The sequence below is a fragment of the Meles meles genome, chromosome 2 (genome assembly GCF_922984935.1).
Source record: "Meles meles chromosome 2, mMelMel3.1 paternal haplotype, whole genome shotgun sequence".
Lineage (NCBI taxonomy): Eukaryota > Metazoa > Chordata > Mammalia > Carnivora > Mustelidae > Meles > Meles meles.
Genome location: NC_060067.1, coordinates 107,317,335 through 107,335,479, shown reverse-complemented (window position 1 = coordinate 107,335,479; position 18,145 = coordinate 107,317,335). Strand labels below are relative to the sequence as shown.

General features: G+C 46.9%; 1 protein-coding gene across 4 annotated transcripts in view; it reads left to right on the top strand.

Annotated features, from left to right (window-relative positions):
- Positions 1 to 13,014, top strand: part of NFKB1 (nuclear factor kappa B subunit 1) — a 120,604-nt gene extending 107,590 nt beyond the window's left edge. For 3 of the 4 annotated variants that reach the window (XM_045997110.1, XM_045997109.1, XM_045997108.1), the window contains 8 exons: positions 3,001 to 3,202; positions 3,681 to 3,850; positions 4,190 to 4,292; positions 6,745 to 6,869; positions 8,483 to 8,549; positions 8,868 to 9,040; positions 9,744 to 9,924; positions 12,149 to 13,013. In XM_045997110.1, the coding sequence (XP_045853066.1) occupies positions 3,001 to 3,202; positions 3,681 to 3,850; positions 4,190 to 4,292; positions 6,745 to 6,869; positions 8,483 to 8,549; positions 8,868 to 9,040; positions 9,744 to 9,924; positions 12,149 to 12,306 (1,179 nt within the window). In that variant the 3' untranslated portion in view covers positions 12,307 to 13,013. Of the gene's footprint in view, positions 1 to 3,000; positions 3,203 to 3,680; positions 3,851 to 4,189; positions 4,293 to 6,744; positions 6,870 to 8,482; positions 8,550 to 8,867; positions 9,041 to 9,743; positions 9,925 to 12,148 lie in introns of all 4 variants that reach the window. The other variant, XM_045997107.1, reaches the window with a different exon arrangement.
- The last annotated feature ends 5,131 nt before the right edge of the window (positions 13,015 to 18,145 follow it).

The window sequence follows — 18,145 nt, the reverse complement described above, 5'->3', positions numbered from 1 at the left end:
GAAATGAGTCTCTCATTTGATGTAAGGCTTTCGGCTCCTTCCCTGGTGGTGGTGCTTAATGTCGACGGAAGAATGAAGTTGGGAATTCTTCACTGACTCATAATATAAAGTAATGAGGATGAAGTCTAATTTTAGGTAGACATTTAAAGAATGTCTTTAGATTTTCATACCATCTTGGGGGTTGTTGGTATTTGAAGAGTCATCTGGCCTTAAAGCTTGATTTGCTCAGGCTTTACGACTGTTCCTCTCAGCCATCACGAGCATACAAATAAAACCGGGAACGAACGGGACTCTGTCGCTTCTCGGTCCTCCTTTCAAAGATTGCTTCACTTCGCTGCCTGTAGGTCAGATTCAAGGAATTACTTGTTTTTCTGTTTATAAATAGGCCCTGCAAAGGGCACCGCACAACAAGATTAGTAGTCGTGATTTATTATGGGCTGACCTCCTTACTGTATCATTTGGTTACATATATTGAGACATTCTGGTGTGCTAGACACAGAAACCTTGAAACCACCACCTCTGACACTTCTTGCATTCTGATTTGGGGACTCTGGGAAGAACACAGATCCATTTCTCCCCCAACTTAGCACCGCTCTCATTCGTGGACAGAGAATCTAGAATCCCCTGGTAATGGCTTCTAGGTCTCAAACATACATCCAGTGGCAACTTCGATTTGAGAACTAGAAAAGGCTAAAATTTGGACTCGTTTCTCTTTGTAAAGGCTCTCTGTTAACTATTCTCGATGGAAAAATTATGCAGTTCTCTAAGTAATTTGGATTATTTGGCAATTGTCTTAGACAACCTCCCAAAATACCATTCACTAATCTTAGTACATTTCTGTGACCATCTGTCATGATCAAATCTCTCTCCCCACCCACTTTCTAGAGATATACTCAAAATAATCCCAGTGCATAGAGTTAGGATTCTTCGGAAGATTTTTCTGAAATCTGTTGCCTTCAAGCCCTTTCCTCTTCTTCTCCCCCCACCACAGATCACCCCTCCAGCGTGTTTGATATGGATTGTTTTATCTGCATACCTTCCCATGAAACATTAATGAGGGGTTTTGTGCATGTGGGTTTTTGCTTCTTTATTTTTAACTTTTATCAATATAGTATATGTTAATAGTTCTTTGGATCGTACATAAGGAAATACACTGGAAAATCAAAAGTTGCCCTCCCTGGCAGTATACAGGCCCCCCAAACTCATTCCCAAATATAACTACTGCATTTGTAAGTATTATTCCAGATACTGGCTACATAAACATACACTTGAAATATTATAGATATTTTAGTATACTCTCACACACAGTCCACACTACATTATATAATCTTGGGGTTAAAGATATAAAGCCTGAAATTTCATAGAAAACCTTTGGTAGGACTATGCTTAAAAAAAAAAAAAAAGAACTTCTCTTACTCACAGTAGCAGAATTTGTGTAACATGAAGAAAAAAATCTTATTAAAACCAGATATAGGGGAGCCTTGGTGGCTCAGTGGGTTAAAGCCTCTGCCTTCGGCTCAGGTCATGCCCCAGGGTCCTGGGATCAAGCCCCGCCCGGCATGGGGCTCTCTGCTCGGCAGAAAGCCTGCTTCCCTTTCTCTCTCTCTGCCTGCCTCTCTGCCTACTTGTGATCTCTGTTGTCAAATAAATAAATAAAATCTTTTTTTAAAAAAAAGAGAGATAATTACTAATTTCTGAGTGGTATAATATTTTATAATTTCAGATCTTTTTTACAATTTCATTGTCTCGCAGACATTTTTCATCTCCCCAGTAGCGCTTCCTATTAATACATGTACCCTTTTTGTTTTACATATTTATTTCTTGAGAAGAAGGCTCTTGGCTTACAGTATCTTAAGTTTTGAGGACACCATTCTGTTTCAAGCAGGGATGTAAAATATGAAAAAAAAGAAAGAACAAACAAGAAAGAATGGAAATTTGGCCCAAAAGCCTGCCTTGCTTCTGCTGTGTGCAGTTATCACTGTGAGTGAGCTGAAGCCGCGGGAACTTCTCCCAACGTATCCTAGGCTGTGGTCATCCTGCACAAGGGACCCTGTTGTCACTGCTGTGGCTAGGAATCGCGTGCCGAGAGAGAAAGTGTATGCAAACTGTCACCAGACAGAATGGATTTCATGGACTCCTGTGAAATAGACTGAGTTGTATAAAAACATACCACTCTTCTGTCAGTGGCCTCAGTTCTTTGAAAGATACTTTCACGGTTCTGTTTGTGTTGCTCATTTTGAAAACATTCAGTTTGCAAAAAAAATCATTTGCATTCGCCGAGGCACTGGCTTGCGGGCAGAGTAATCAAATGGACTCCGGCCGCACCTGTGAGCTGTCAGCAAGTCAGCTTGCTTGTTCCTCGGAGCCCTCTTACTGAGATGGGTCTCTCGTCCTTGTTATGACATTTAGAATCCTTGGACACCTGTTGTAAAATGGGGGTGCCAGAGTTCTGTTGGTTGGTCTCATCATGGAGCCGCTCCATGGAAGAATATTTTTCAATTTAGCAAACTCATTTTCCATGTCAGTATTGAATGACAGCACCTTTGTGAATTGGTTTCTGTTGAGGAATTAGTTCGTTTCCACTTCTTCAGTAAAACTACAGCCTTGCTTTGATTTGTTAATATGTAGAATTATCAGCTGAAGATAGATTCCTGCTAGAAACTCAAGGAAAAGAAATTTATTAATACAAGAATTAACATATCAGCAGTCAGCAGGCTGTAATGAGAAACAAGAAAGCAATTAGGAATTGTAGATACAAAAATAATCTTAATTATCACGTGGCTCAGTGTCAGTCCGGCACACACTGCACTCTCACAGGGTATGGAACAGGGAGTAACTCCTTTGCAGAGGTGAAGAGTTGATCTGGCAACGGGCAGTGGCCCCGAGGCAAGACACCACCCTCTTGCAATGGTAGCAACCAAGCCGGTAGGTTCAAAGCCCACAGGGTTTCAAGTGTGTGCCTCTGACCGGTCTATCTCCTGACCCTTCCCCACTTCCCAGACACCCTTGCACCTGGCAGTGATCACCAAGCAAGAGGCTGTGGTGGAGGACTTGCTGAGGGCCGGGGCCGACCTGAGTCTTCTGGACCGCTTGGGCAACTCTGTTTTGCACCTAGCTGCCAAAGAAGGACAAGATAAAATTCTCAGTATTTTGCTCAAGCACAAGAAGGCAGCACTACTGATGGACCAGCCTAATGCGGAAGGTAAGAGACAAGCAGACGTCCTGGGTGACCTCTCACTGCTTTCTAAACAGTTGGTAGCTAGCTACATGATAAATGTGTGTTCTCTGATTTGCACCCAAAAATGCTTCCCCAACTCCCCTGGAGTCTGTCATCTCTCATGAGAATTTCTGTTGCCCGCCATGACTAATTTCTTTAAAGATGATTTGGAATTGTTAGTAGGTAGAAAAAGCAGAGGCCTGAGCAAACTCCGGCCTCGAGGTGTAGAAAGCGTCAAGCGTCACTTAGCCACAGAATGTTTCTTTGCCCACAGTGTCTCCTGAGCCCATACGAGGAGACCATGGGTTTCCCTGCAGAACAACAGCCTTGCAGTGCCTTTCCAGGCTCCCTGAAGCAGACGCTAGGTGTGCGGGGACTCGGCAGCGTTCCCTCCTAGGCTCCAGTTTTGCCGTCCTGCGAGCAGCCTCCCAGCTTCATGATTGTCCCTGTGCTTGGGCCGCAGGTCTCAACGCCATTCACATAGCCGTGATGAGCAACAGCCTGCCGTGTCTGCTGCTGCTGGTGGCCGCCGGCGCCGACGTCAATGCCCAGGAGCGGAAGTCCGGGCGCACGGCGCTGCACTTGGCGGTGGAGCGCGACAACATCTCCCTGGCAGGCTGCCTGCTCCTGGAGGTGACGGAAGCTCCTATTTGACCTCGCGTTACATTCCCCAGGGGGCGTTAGGACCATCTTTTCAAGGGCGGACGTCAGCAACGTCTTTCTCCCTGCAGCCACCTGGATTTATTCCGAAGCTCCTCGAGGCTTCCGGATGGTCAGCTTTGGGCCGTCCTGACACTGTCGGCCCCTTTTCTCCAGTTGGGGATTTCTGAAGTGGCAGAGAGTGCCCCAATTAGCAGCTGGGCTAGTTATAATATCTTGTATAGGACCCAGGGGTCGTGCTGACAGGAGACAGTGGGGACTGGAGGGTGTGAGAACCTTCCACTAACTCTTTCCTTGTGGGCTGGATTTCAGGGTGAGGCCCACGTAGACAGTACCACCTATGACGGGACTACAGCCCTGCACATAGCAGCCGGAAGAGGGTCCACCAGGCTGGCAGCGCTTCTCAAGGCAGCAGGTAAGGCGGCCTGGCGGGTTGGACGGAAAGCTCTATCGGGAATGCAAACCCAGCTCCAGGCGAACAGCCCCAGCTGCTCCTTTAAGCCGCAGAGCTACTGCTGGAAGGCACGAGTAAATAAAAATCGCACGTCCATGGCCGGAATGGCGCTGCTGGAACTGGTAATCCTGGGCTGCATCCTGATGCTCCTGTCAGTCCTTACTCTCTGGTTCATTGGTTTGTTTGGGTGATGGTGGTTTAGGTTGACTCCCATGACAGGAGATCTTCTTAAGGTTGAATTTGATCCCTTAAAGAACTCTGAGCAATGCCAGCCTCAGAGCGTGTCAGAAATCTCCAGGTAAAAAAGTTGATTAGTAGAAGACATTTTAGAATTTCCGTAGGCAAGAGAGGTCCCTTAGAAGTTGAAATAATAGGAAAAAACCAATGGTTTTTTGTGAGGCACTAGAAATTGCTAGCTACTATGTGTCAGGCAGTGTGCTAGGCCTACCGGATGCACTGTCTCATTTAATCTGCAATAACCCCTAGAGTTAAGTACCATCATTACTTTTCCCATCTCACAGCAGATGAAACAGACTGAAGAAATCTGTGGGATCCTGTCCTGGGGTCCTAGGAAGGGCACAGCTATGATTCACATTTCGTCCATCTGAGCTTCCAGACTCCATTCTCTCTACTATTTCTCTCCCCTACTCTGCTCAAGGATTTTTAGGTGTCATTCCATTTATTTCTCTAGTCCTGTGAGGTATAGAAATTACTCCTGCTCACCCCTGAATCTCTCTTGCCTTCTGTACTTAGAACCTCAACAAATGTTTAAAGGGAGTAGTCTCGCAAACCTTGAGCTATCTGATTTACTATAGATCTTTATTAGAACATTTTTAGAAAGCAAACGCTTCATAAGTTCAAGAAAACAGAATGAGTTAAATACCTCTTTTAAAAACTGAGTCCAGGATGATATACAGGCTTTTTCTCTGGGAGCCCCACATACTTCTAAGCGAATAAAGTCATATCCAAATAACCTTCTCTTTTCTTCATTTCCGTCAAGTCAACCTTTCTCTTGAACAGGAGACTCTGATTGCAGTATGTGTGAATAGTTTGGGATGTCCCTGGTTATAATTAAGAAATGCCTTCAGGGGGCGCCTAGGTGGCTCATTGGTTGAAGCCTCTGCCTTCAGCTCAGGTCATGATCCCAGGGTCCTGGAATCGAGCCCCACATCGGGCTCTCTGCTCGCTGGGGAGCCTCCTTCCTCCTCTCTCTCTCTCTCTGCCTGTCGCTCTGCCTACTTGTGATCTCTCTCTGTCAAATAAATAAATAAATAATCTTTTTTAAAAATGACTTCAGACAAGAACCTATAACCGTTTCAAAAATACTTTCTCTTAAATTCTTAATATCCCATGAAAGGAGTAGCGAAACAGTGTCTCCAGTGTCTCCATGATACAAATGAAGGTACTTGGATGAAAAACCTAGTGCTGAGCTCCCGGTCATGACGAAGGTCACTTCAGGACCAGAGCTCAGCTCCTCCAGCATTCATCAGCCCATACATCATTCCTCTTAGTCTCTCTTGTGTTTTGCGTGGTCAGATGGCCCTCCCTGCCTTCTGGATCAGGCGGGGGCTGGAAGGCTGAAGTAAGAAACAGCACGAAGATCCTTCCCTGAGTCTCATTTGGCCCTCTCCTATTATTGAAGTTGGCACAAAGCAAATGATCACCCAGCAAGATAAAAACAAGTTCTTCCCAGAAGGGTGTACTGAACTGACTACTGTTCGTTAGACAGCTGACTAAACGCTCTCATAAAAATAGTTTCTAAGCCTCTAAGAGGTAACTAGCTCTAATCTCTGAGTGACTTTTGGTGTTTTCTTGCTGCACATTAAGAAACAGACTGCATTTTTCCAAGATCACTAACTAGACATTGTAGGAGAAGGTTTTTGTGGTGTTTGTCCATTTAAGGGTTGCGGCCCCAGCAGTGCTGTGCCCAGGAATAAAAGTGAGCTTATTGTCCCCATACAGCAAAGTTTGCTCTTTTGAGCAAGGGAGAGAATAGCCTGAGACATGCGCAGTGGTGGGCACGAACGAACTTGAACGTTAAATTAGGTCCTGAATCCTGAGGAGGCAGCCCAGCCCTTATAAATCGCTGCTGTTACTCTTCAGCTTAAAGGTGCCTCATTCAGTTGAAAACTGTCCTAAAGAGTTAAATGTGAGGGTCAGGGTACTTCCAAGTCTTTTGTCTTTGAAAACGTCCTTGGCTGTATAGGGTATCATCAGACATCTTTACAGTCAAAATAAATTAGAATTTAAAAAGAATATCTCTGAATAGTTCGGTAGAAGCATGTTTCATGTATTAAAAATCATCCCGGTAATTGCCTCAAGTAGCTATTGTGCTTTGCCTTTGGAAATGTGACCTCTGCGGGCATTTCAGAGTCGACAAGATCGGGGCTTATGGTGCCGTGTAACTTAACAGGCGCAGATCCCCTGGTGCAAAACTTTGAGCCTCTCTATGACCTGGATGACTCCTGGGAAAAAGATGGAGAGGATGAAGGAGTCGTGCCTGGAACCACACCTCTAGACATGGCCACCAACTGGCAGGTGAGTGTGGTTCCCGTCTGTTTGGCAGCAGCTCACGAGGGAGCTAATGATTCGGGAATATAAGAACAGATGGTCTTCTTGGGTCTTTATTCCCCAAATCACAATCCTTTTATTTTTAAGAAAGTCTGTTTGTCAAGAGACATATTTATCTTGAAAAACCTATCCATGAAATATCTAGGTCAGCGGAGTTATGAGTGTGGAAGTGTGTGCCTAATCGGATCACGGTTAAGTTGTGAGAGAGGGTTCCGCAAGAGAAAACACAAAATTCATGCAAGAGTTTCCCGTTCAGAGCTCACACCAGAATGGTTCCCGTCTCCATTTCTGAAGCTAGGAGAAATGTTGCGGTTTGCTTAGAATTTTACTAAGTTATTTCTTTTCATAAAAAGAACCCAGGATTCTTCTGAGGATTTTAATAACCATAAACATAGTAAAGAGACTTAAACTCTTCCACCAAACTCCAGTGACCTGAGATCTGAGGGTGAAAAGCAGTGAGTAGGTCTTTATGGGCCAGGTAGAAGAGCCAGGGGGAGGACAAGGGCATCAGACACATCTCTGACACAACAAAATCGACCTTCTTAGGGCCAAGCGCTGCTCCACATCCAAAAGCTGCTTGTTTGCCTCTTTGAGCCCGTGGTGTTGAGCTGAGTGACCCTGGCAGAGACCACACGGTTCGCCTTTCATGCTGAGCACCTAGCTTTCCCAGAAGCCTCACCACAGAACACACAAAGATAACCCACTTCAGTGACCCCATGTTGTCCTTACCGAAGTCAGCGAGCCCGGAGTGACTGCAGAGCACAGAGAAAGGTCTCCATAGCTACGGAATTGTGTTTTTCCTTTTAACCTAAGACTTTTCTGTCCCCTCAATGTAAAATGCAGCTGGTGCTGGAAGAGAACATCCAGCTTTGTGAGCATTACTATACCCCGGTCTGAGCACATCTATAGACTTCGTTCCAGAAGCCTATCCCGAGGGAGGAAGGGGCAGCAAGGAGGCCCAGCTTCCAGCTCTGCATAAGCCCAGTCCTCCTCCGGGCTCTCAGACACACATCACTTACTGACGAGTCTCCCACCAACACGTAGCCGATCTGGTGGCCTGGACTGTCCTTTGTGGTTTTTTTTTTTAAGATTTTATTTATTTATTCGACAGAGAGACACACAGCAAGAGAGGGAACACAAACAGAGGGATTGGGAGAGGGAAAAGCAGGCTTCCCACAGAGCAGGGAGCCCAATGCAGGGCTCGATCCCAGGACCCCAGGATCACAACCCAAGCCAAAGGCAACCACTTTAACCATTGAGCCACCTAGGCGCCCCTGGACTGTTCTGTCTTTGTCCTTCAAAAGTACTGTGGTGCCAGCTCTCAGCAAGGTTGGCTTGGGCTTTCTTACCTACCTCAGAAGCCCTTATAGAGCCCTGCCTCCTGGCCCCAGAGCCCCCAGGGCTTTGTCCAAAGGGCATTGTCATGACTTTGAGGGTCATGGGACGGACTCCTTCCCATTCCTCCATCCTTAGGGTACTAGGCCCTCATCAGGAGGACACAGTGAGTTTATTACAAAGTAACTGACTCCGTCCTGGTCCCTTTAATGTGTAATGTTTCTCCACGGTTTTCTCCCCAACAGGTGTTTGATATATTAAATGGGAAACCCTATGAGCCAGAATTTACATCTGATGATTTACTTGCACAAGGTGAGCTCTTAACTGGTGTTCCCGCCACACAGTCATTTAAAGGGCTGAGAGAGAAGCAGCATTGGCCAGTCTGTGCTGTGAAAGGCTCAGTGGCTTATTCCAGAATCAAAAGCTCCTTAGATACATGCAAAGGAGCCTGTCCGGCTGTGATCTGCTAAAACATGCATACTGCCCTTACCTGGCTGTACTGCTGCTGGCTCCAAGAAAGCAGCATCCGGGCTCCCACTGGGAGCCTAGGGCAGCAGCGTGGCCGTGCTCAGTCCCTCCAGAGTGTCTCTGGGCGCTTAGCACAGCTGTGTTTCTTCTTCATTCCTTCAGGAGACATGAAACAGCTGACTGAGGATGCAAAGCTGCAGCTGTACAAGTTGCTAGAAATCCCTGATCCAGACAAAAACTGGGCAACTCTGGCACAGAAGTTAGGTCTGGGGATACTAAATAATGCCTTCCGGCTGAGTCCTGCTCCTTCTAAAACTCTGATGGACAACTATGAGGTAACCCATCACCTCACCCTTATACTTGACTCTCGTCTGTTAACATCACTGACCTGGCCATGGTCCCCTCCCCCTCCCCCTTAACTCCAAGGTGGAAAATCAGTCATTGCCATGTCCTGGGAGAGTGACCCAGGCCAGGGCGGAAACCCACCTTTGTAAGAAGGCAGTTTTCAGATATCTTGAGATTTCCTGCAGAAATCCTAGGTAGAAGGTCAAGGTTGTCACAGAACTTTGACTGCCTGAATCACTGTGATAGACTGTGATCCACATGCATTATCTTCCCGGCCCCAAGAGCATGCTGCGATCCTGAGTCAGGACCCAGAGGCAGCTTTCTGTGAGGTAAAATCATTGTCTACTGAGAATTTCCTTTGAGGCTCTGGTTTCTTGGTGGTTTTCAGAGCCTCAACCCCAACAGGGATACCGCGTGACCTTCACAGCAGGCAAAGTTTCACCGCCTCAGCACTTCTCTCCCTCTCTGTCCTCCGTGCTTACTGGAAGCTGCTTCTCTGTGATTTCCTGAGTGGTCTCTGCGTTGACACAGGAAGCCCAACATGAAGGCCACGCGTCTCCGTGGCCATCTTCGCGCTGAGCCCTCCAGGCCGCTGGGCGCTCGTAGGGGCCGAGCAGGGCGGGTGTCGTGGGGATGCCTGCCTGCTTGCTCCAGGCTCCGCTCAGGAACACACGCTGCCTGTCTTTCTCGCAGGTCTCTGGAGGCACAATAAGAGAGCTGGTGGAAGCCCTGAGACAGATGGGCTATACCGAAGCCATCGAAGTGATCCAGGCAGCCTTCTGCACCCCGGGAACCGTGGCCCCCGGCCCCGGGAAGTCTGCACCTCAGACCCTCTCGCTACCCCTCTCACCTGCCTCCACGAGGTCACCAGTAGGTAAGGGAAAAACAGAACAAGCAGCGGAGATAACCTCCTGCTCGCCAGGCTGTGCCCTCCATGTCTTGAGCTGTGGCTGTCGTTCCCTGAGGACCCTGTCCGGTGTGTCCATCTCCCTCCACAGCTCATGGGTTCTACCCTGTGTGCCTCTCCTGATGCTGCTGGTCAGGCAGGGTGCTGTCCCCAGGAGCAGTCCCATTGGGACTTGGATTCGTAGTAAATACTACGTAGTAAATACTAAAATAGTAAAATAAATACTAAAAACAATGATGTGGTTACTTAAGGCAAATAGTGTCTCTCTCACTTCTTAAATGTAAAGGAGAGAAAGGAACTCACAGAGCAGGGCCTGTAGAGTCAGGGCTGGCCCCAGACTGTAGATGACACTGCAGTTCCCACCACAGAACCCTCAGTTCCTCCCGTCCAGTCCAGAAGTGGCTGCACCTTCTCCCTGTGCCTCCTCCCGGCCCCCAGCACTGACCCTCTGTCCCCCACCTGAAACACATCCCAGAACAGACTTCCAGCGGCCCAATAACCCTTTGTTTCCCTGCAGATGTGTTCTCGAACTCTCTCAGCAACCACTCGTGCTTTCTCTCTTTGGATCCTCCCTCTGTCAGTCCCCACCGAGAACACGGCAGCAGCTAGAATTCCCTCATCCTTGAAAGACCAACAGTTGGCCATGTCAGGCAGAAGCTCCTCCGTCCTCCAGGAGGTTAAGACAAAAATCCAGGACTCACCTGTGAACATGTGCTGCTCGCTGCCAGCACACACACAGTCCCCTCTTTGGGGACAGCCTCCCTTTTCCTCCCTTTTCCATCCACCTTCATTTCTTGCCTCAGTTCCTGCAGCAGCTCCTGGTCAGTCTCCCTGCTTCTGGTCTGCCCCTCTTCCTTCAGTCCACTCAGGCAACAAGAGTCTTTTTAGAAAGTAATGTTGTATACCATCCAGTTCACTTATCCTCTCACCAAATCTTTAATGAGCACATCCTGTGTGTCTAGCACTGTTCAAGGCTTTGAGAGAGGGATAACAAAAGCAGCGTCTTTAGCCATTGTCCCTCGCAAATGCCTTCCATAAGCCTTTCCTCCCGCCCCACTTCCCTGCACCCACTGTCCCCCAAGCCCTCTGCTCACAAGTCTGATCCCATCTCAGGACACCATGCCTGCAAAGATCCTCACCCAGTGGCTCCTTCTTGCCCTTCAATGTCAGCCTAAGGGGTCACCTTGTCAGGGGCCCTTCTAGGAGAGTAAGGACAGATGTTGCACATGTTGGAAAGGAATAGTGTCCACCAGCAAAATAGCCCTCATCTCCTATGTCGTGACCTGATGCTCCTTCTAAGCAAAGAAATAGAAAAATACGTATATCTTTAAAATTTGGTTTGATCTCTGACTTGTAGTTATTTTTAAAATACCTCCTACACATAATAGAAACCCAGTAAAGACTGGGTGACCGAATAAATCAAATCAATCAATAAATCTACCAAATTAGTAACAAAACAACAGTGTGTCACTGCCATTAAGGTCTTAATATTTTAATATCAGAACTTAATATACAAGAAGATAGCATTTTGATTTGTGTATATTAGACTTTGTTTCTCTGATCACTTTCTCTCTATAGGCAGTAACTCCACATTGTTCCCATCTTGAAAGACGCTTGTCAACAAGGAGAATGTGACCTACTTGTTCATCACAGACTCCTTTTCCTCATCATCACCTTATCTTTTCTCTGCTACGAGAATGTTTTTGAAGCAATGGGTAGCGTTTCATAGCACGTGAGGCCCAGAGAGATATCTCATTTTTAGTTCCTACTTCGGTCAGACATTTATTTTGCCTGGGTTCAGCAATTTCCCCAGCTAGAAAATAGGTAATACAGTGGTTGGAAAAATACTCCTGATTTCTAAGAAAAAGAAGGCCCACTGTGAGTTAGGAGAATTCAGAAAGGATTCTGATAAACGTGATGGTGAGGAAGAGATGTGGAAACATTTGCCTAATTTTGATGTCTTCGCGGTCTTTCTGTTGCCCGGGGTTCTCCCTCTGTCGGCCACCGCCAAGCGCAGTAGCGACAGGCGGGCGGCAGGAGTGACGGGCGGTCTGTGGAAGCTGATAGACAGGAGCTGCCCACGAGCCTCTTAGACCCCGACTCTGAGCCTGCCTGGCTAAAAGGTGTAGGAGAGCCAAGGCTCTGCCCTCTCCCCAGCCGTGCCCCTGTGACTCTGTGCTTCTTCCCCTAGACGAGGTCCGGGACGACAGCATCTGCGACAGCGGCGTGGAGACGTCCTTCCGCAAACTCAGCTTTACAGAGTCTCTGACCGGCGGCAGCTCCTTGCTGACTCTTAACAAAGTGCCCCATGAGTATGGGCAGGAAGGACCCATAGAGGGCAAAATCTAGCCTGCTGGCAGTTCCCCCACACCCTGTAAACCAAAGCTCTGAAATTCCACCCTTGTCCAAAAGAAGGAAGGCGAAGTGCATCCACAGGTGCTCAGAGGAAAAGCAGCCTGTCTCCGTCTCTCGGAATTTCACTCAAGGCCTTTTGCAGTTGGCTTCCTTTCTCGGTTTTCACGGGAATGTGACTAGTCCAGTCCACGAACACACAGTCCCGAGCAGTCACCATGCCTGACTGGCCTGCCGCCTCCCCGTGGGCAAGCCGGCTTAGTGAGCTTTCCCAGCTGCTTCCCGTTGTCACTGCTGCTGCCCCCACACCCCCGCGCTCCCGCTGGCATTAAAAGGTGACCCGGTCCCCACCTGGTGTTCTCTCTGGCCGTCCACGTCCACAGCACTGTCGTGCATTCAGATTAAGGATTATGAAAAGGGATATTTTTAAATGAAAGTTATCTGGTGTATAATTAAAAAAAAAAAAAGGCTTTACTGCTTTTTCTAATGTGGTTATCTATGTGATTCGAAAACAGAACATATAATGTCAGTATGTAAACACGGTTACAATCAGTGCTGCAAATGGTCTTTACCCCCTTTTTCTGCATTTTGCTATTGTAAATATGTTTTTTAGATCAAATACTTTAAAGGAAAATATGTTGGATTTATAAATGCTATTTTTTATTTTACTTTTATAATAAAAGGAAAAGCAAATTGGTTACCTCATTCTGTTCGATCTCCAGAAATACTTTTCTGAGATGATTCCTTATAATCATGGGATCATTCCACAGCCCGGTTATCACATTCACATACCCCTTCAGAGTCCAGTTTTTGACCCAGAAATGAACCCCCTAAAAATGATCAAAAGAGCAGTGTTTTAAGCTGAGATGAAAGCTTTGGGTTTGTCGACTCCTCGCTTGGCTCGTTTCATTCAGGCTGTGCCGCCTCACCTCCCACCGCCTCGCGGGACACCGGGCCTCTGCACCCCTCAGGGTGCTCTCAGGGCCCCTGCGCTGCCTCAGGTCCTGCGGTCTCAGCACATGGAGGGGCGCCTGCGACCAGCAGCCTTCCAGCAGGAAGCTTGGCTGACTGCTCTTCACTCAGAGGCTTGGAAACAAGGGAGAGGAAACATGAACATTGTTTTAAGGAGGTGCTGTGATGAACCCTGGGACACGCAACCAAGAACCCTCTTTAACAAAGGCCGCGTCCACCTAGCCACCAGGAGCACACTTAGCCAAAGGCCTCTCGACCCTGTCAGTTCCTTCGGCGATTGCCTCAGCTATAGAGAGCCACCCCACCAGGTCACACTCTTGGCCCTGATGGCCCCAAGTAACATGGATAGATGTGGCATTCAAAGGCTCCTCAGCCCTTGAGACGATGGTGAAAGGCTGTCTGTGCTCCAGAGCTCCCTCTCGCTGGCTGAGCTGTTGTTGGGGTCTGCATCACAGCTCGGGTCTTCCGCCTGCCCAGGACGGCTTCTTCCCCTGGCCTGCACAGGCCTGGATCCCAGGCCACCCTGGCTCCCTCTCAGAGCCGGCTCTCATGGAGTCCAACCTGCACCGAGGCTGAGAGCTAATGGTGACCACTTTTGCTCAACCTGTGAAATCACGCAATCTTGAAAATAATCCAATCAAGTGTACGAAATTATTCCCAACATACAGAAAAGGAAATTGAGCCCCAAGGGTTCAAGTAGGCAGTAGCTAAGCTGCTTCTGAGTGTGTATCCAGGTCTGTCTAGTTCCAGAACTCATGGGATAGAGAATTATCTTGGTGAGGACAGAAAGATAGGTTAAGATAATTGAGTCCAGAGTAGACCCCAAAATATATAGGAATTTAGTATATAATAAATTTCAAATCAATGAGGAAAAGATGTTTAATCAGTAAGATGTTCCATCTGGTTAATCACTGGAAAGAAGTTAATCTGAACTCCTACTTCCCTTCTTTCACCAAAATGACTTCCAAATATATCAAAAATGAAACCATAAAAATACTAGAAATACTAGAAATCATGGATGAATAATCTTGAAATAGAGGGGGCCTTTTTAAGTAAGACTTTGTTCTCTGGTGTGAATAGTTTGGGTTCTTCATTTCACAGTGTGTCCCAAAGAAATGAAAATATTTTTTAAATTCTACTTCTATTTTTTATTACATTGCCATTTCTCCACATGCTCCAACCCGTTCTTCCAGTTGTTGAAAGTTGCATCTTTAAAAAAAAAACTTACTTTCCTTAATTCTCCAGCAACAAGCCCATGATGCTGTCCCTCCCCTGTTCCTTTCTGTGGCAGATGGTCATTTTCCAGTTGGCCAACAGCAGCTCTCCGGTCTACAAGATGGAGGCCGACACTCCTCCCACTGAGAGAGGTGCCTGTGCTCCTCCCTCATCACTGCAGGCCTATGAAAGGGTAGAACTGATGGTAAATGGCTTCCAAGGTCAGGTTGGAAAATGCAGTGCAGCTTCTGTCCGGACCCCCCGTGTCACTCCCTCTTGGAACCCAGTTACCACACTCTGGGGAGCCGAGTGGATACATGGAGAAGCCATGTGGTAGGTGTTTGGCCCTCAGCTTTCACTGAGGTCACGGCCAACGCCAGCACCTCCAGCAGATGTCCGAGGGAGGGAAGCCTTGAGATGATTCCAGTCTCTAGCCACTGAATCACACCTGTCTAAACTTCAGGCTGCCTCAGCCACTGCTACCCAAGCAGAGAGGAGCCGTTCAGGCGAGCCCTATGCAAATGGCAGATTCACAAGTAAAATCGTGGTTGATGCTTTAAGTCCTGCGTGTGGAGTGTTAACATTCTCCAGGGCTCTAACCTGACAGCTCCCATACCAGAAAGCCACTTTAAAAAGAAGCTGACTCCAGGAGGAACTACTAAGCAACTCATGCCGAGACTAAAAATAACATTCCCCTTCTTCAATAAGAAGCCCTGTTTCTCTTCTGTTCTGGAAACTTCCTCTTTCCCGCCTCCCAGGTCTCAGTGTGGCCTGAGCCTCTGCATGGTGCTTGAGCAAAAAGGCTATCAACGCTGTCTGTACCTCTGAGGAAGGAGTGTCTTTCATAGTATACCAGCAGATGGGGATCAATACCAGGAGGAACGCGGGAGATCAGGTGGAAAGCTACAATGGGCCGGAAATCAACCTTCCCAGAAAGCCAGTCTCTCAGCAGGAAGCCATTTAAAAATAGCTTTCTCAGAACTTTGTCATCTTTACTCTGCAGGCATAACCTAGACTTCTGCAGGAGGGGCAGTCTCTGTTGGCAGAAGGAGGCCCTCGTCACCCACCTGAGTCCCCTGCGGTAGTCCAACAGGGCACGGATGGTCCTCGTCACGCTGTGGAGGGCAGCCTCACAAACCAGACCCTTGGCACCTTAGCAAGAGAAAGGAAAGGCAGGAGCCAGGCAGATCAATGGGCAACCCCCTTTGCATTAATGATTTCTAAATGATAATTGTCAGGACATCCCTCTGAGGTACATATTTAACCCCGATGTTAGAGTGAGGAAACAGATAATCTGAATATTAACGAATTCACCCCAGATTTAAATCCAGGTGTATCAGATCTCATGGGTTACTCTTTAACCATGTCTGAAGACCTTAGAAGGAAAGAGGTGGTAAAAGGGAAAGAAAAAAAAATCTATACAATTCTATATGATAATAGAGTCATAATGTACCTCAACCAAAACACAAAATGAACCCGGAATATCACTGAAGAGCCTTGTTGCTTAAATGTTAACCTGGCTTGATTTTCCTTCTAAAACCAAGCTAAGATGCTTAAGTATGAATTATTCATGGACAGGAGGTCACTAGGAGCATTTCTTTCTCCTTATTGTGCTTCTGGGGGAATTTTTCTTTCTGATTTGTGCTTCTCCAGGTAATGGGCTTGGGGAGGCACAGGAGTAAAGAAGGTGAAGCTAGAATGCTGTCTGTTTTGAGGGCCTGACTGGCTCAGTTAGTAGAGTGTGTGACTCTGGATATCAGGGCTGTGAGTTCAAGCCCCATGTTGGACATAGAGATTACTTGAAAAAAAATTGCTGCTTATTTTCTTAAGCATCACAGAACTTAGAGCTGGGCAGTATCTTAAAGATCACCTAAATAAATCATCCAAGTTGTCATCTTTTTTTTAAACACCTACAATAGGAAGAATCTCATCTTTATAATCCTCACTATAGCCTGCTGCTTCATTTAAACAGCAATCCCAGAGACTGTAAGTTCTTGTCCATTGGTTGGGGGATAGAGGGTCTTGAAATTAAATGGATTCTCTCATTTTCCATTATTGTGGATTCCATTATGTCTGCAATGGCCTGCTTGCACTACCCTGGGCAAAAGATGAGTTCTACACATTGTAGAACTTAGCACATTCTAAGCTGCTTAGAGTAAGAGGGAGGAAGGGGCTGAAATATCACTTTTTCACTTCCAGCAAATAGCTCTTCCACAATGATCTCTCTCTTTCCAAAATGATCATTTCATTGAAATATCACAACAATCCTCCAGGAATGAAGATATGTATCCAGTCAAGACGTTTCTGAGCATCTGTTGCGTGCCAGGCACTACAATAGGTGGTCATCATTCACTCACTAGTATTACATATCTGAAAACCCTGTGAAGAAAAATTTGTCCCTATTTTACAGATGAGTAAACTAAGGCACGCATAAAGCATTAACCACAGGATCTCCTGATTGCAATAAGGTGGTTTCATAAGCCACACTTGCAGCAGGGACGGGGTGGGTGGGTAGGGTATGTTTCTCCCACTTAGTCATGAAAGGACGCTGGCTGACAGTCGCTCTTCCTCCCACCCTCGGCTGCTAGGGTCCCCGTCAGCTGAAAGGGGAAAGGAGCATGGAGGAGTACATGTGGGAGTTTTGAAAGGGGCGCTTCCCCTCACATGGCCCCAGAGAAGAACGTAAGTCCCACAGCCACAGGACCAAGAGCAGGGAGGCGATAGGGGTGATCAACTTTTTTCCCCTGTATTAGGAGGAATGGTTTTGGAGAACATGTCCCAGGGTCTGGCACAGATCAAAATTCTTTACCTGACTGAAGAAGGAGCTGGAACCTGAAGGTTCTTCCTAATTCCAAGTTGTATGCAAACATTCACTCACTCTGGCTGTAACCAAAAGCAAAACCATTTCCCAGGATTGAGAATGAAAGACGCACTGTAAGGACAGTCACAGTTCCTCTTCAGGAAATCCTCAGAAATAATCAAGTGTATTAGACTAGGTAGAATGGGGGAGAATTACAGCAAGGGCTTGTTGCCCTGGCACCGACTCAAGGAGGACTCCTGTTCTCCAGTCCCTGGGGTCTGTAGTTCCTTAACGACAGAACTTGGGCTTGTTGATGCCAAGATTAAGAGTCTTCAAGGCATCATGGTCCTTGGGATCCCACCCAAAGGAGAAAGGCAAGCAAGTTTATCTCCCTTGTGATCTGCAGAGAACAGGCATTTCTTGGATGAATAGGAAAGGAGCAGAAGTGTCTTCTTAGGGGAATAATATTCCCTCCAGGCCAGAAGAAGAGCAAATGAAACAGAATTCTAGAAACCCCTTCTCCTGGCATTCCATCTTGGGACTCGAGAAGCAGGGTTGATGCTGAGGATGGTCAGATGAAACCTCCAGGCACATGAGGGAAATGTGTAGGACGGGAGGAGGTTATGAGTTCATGCTGAATACTAGACAACTGGGTTGCTGGGACTTTTCCCTGGCAGTAAGTTTTTTGTTTGTTTGTTTGTTTTTTCCATTTCAAAACTGTTGTGCGGCTGCCCTTCCCTTTCCTAAGGCAAGAATCAACAACAAATTATTTTGTTTCAGAAATTCAAATGAGAAACTTCAGAGATTTTTTTTTCTTTTACAGGGCACCTTTTTATCACTTTGTTCAAA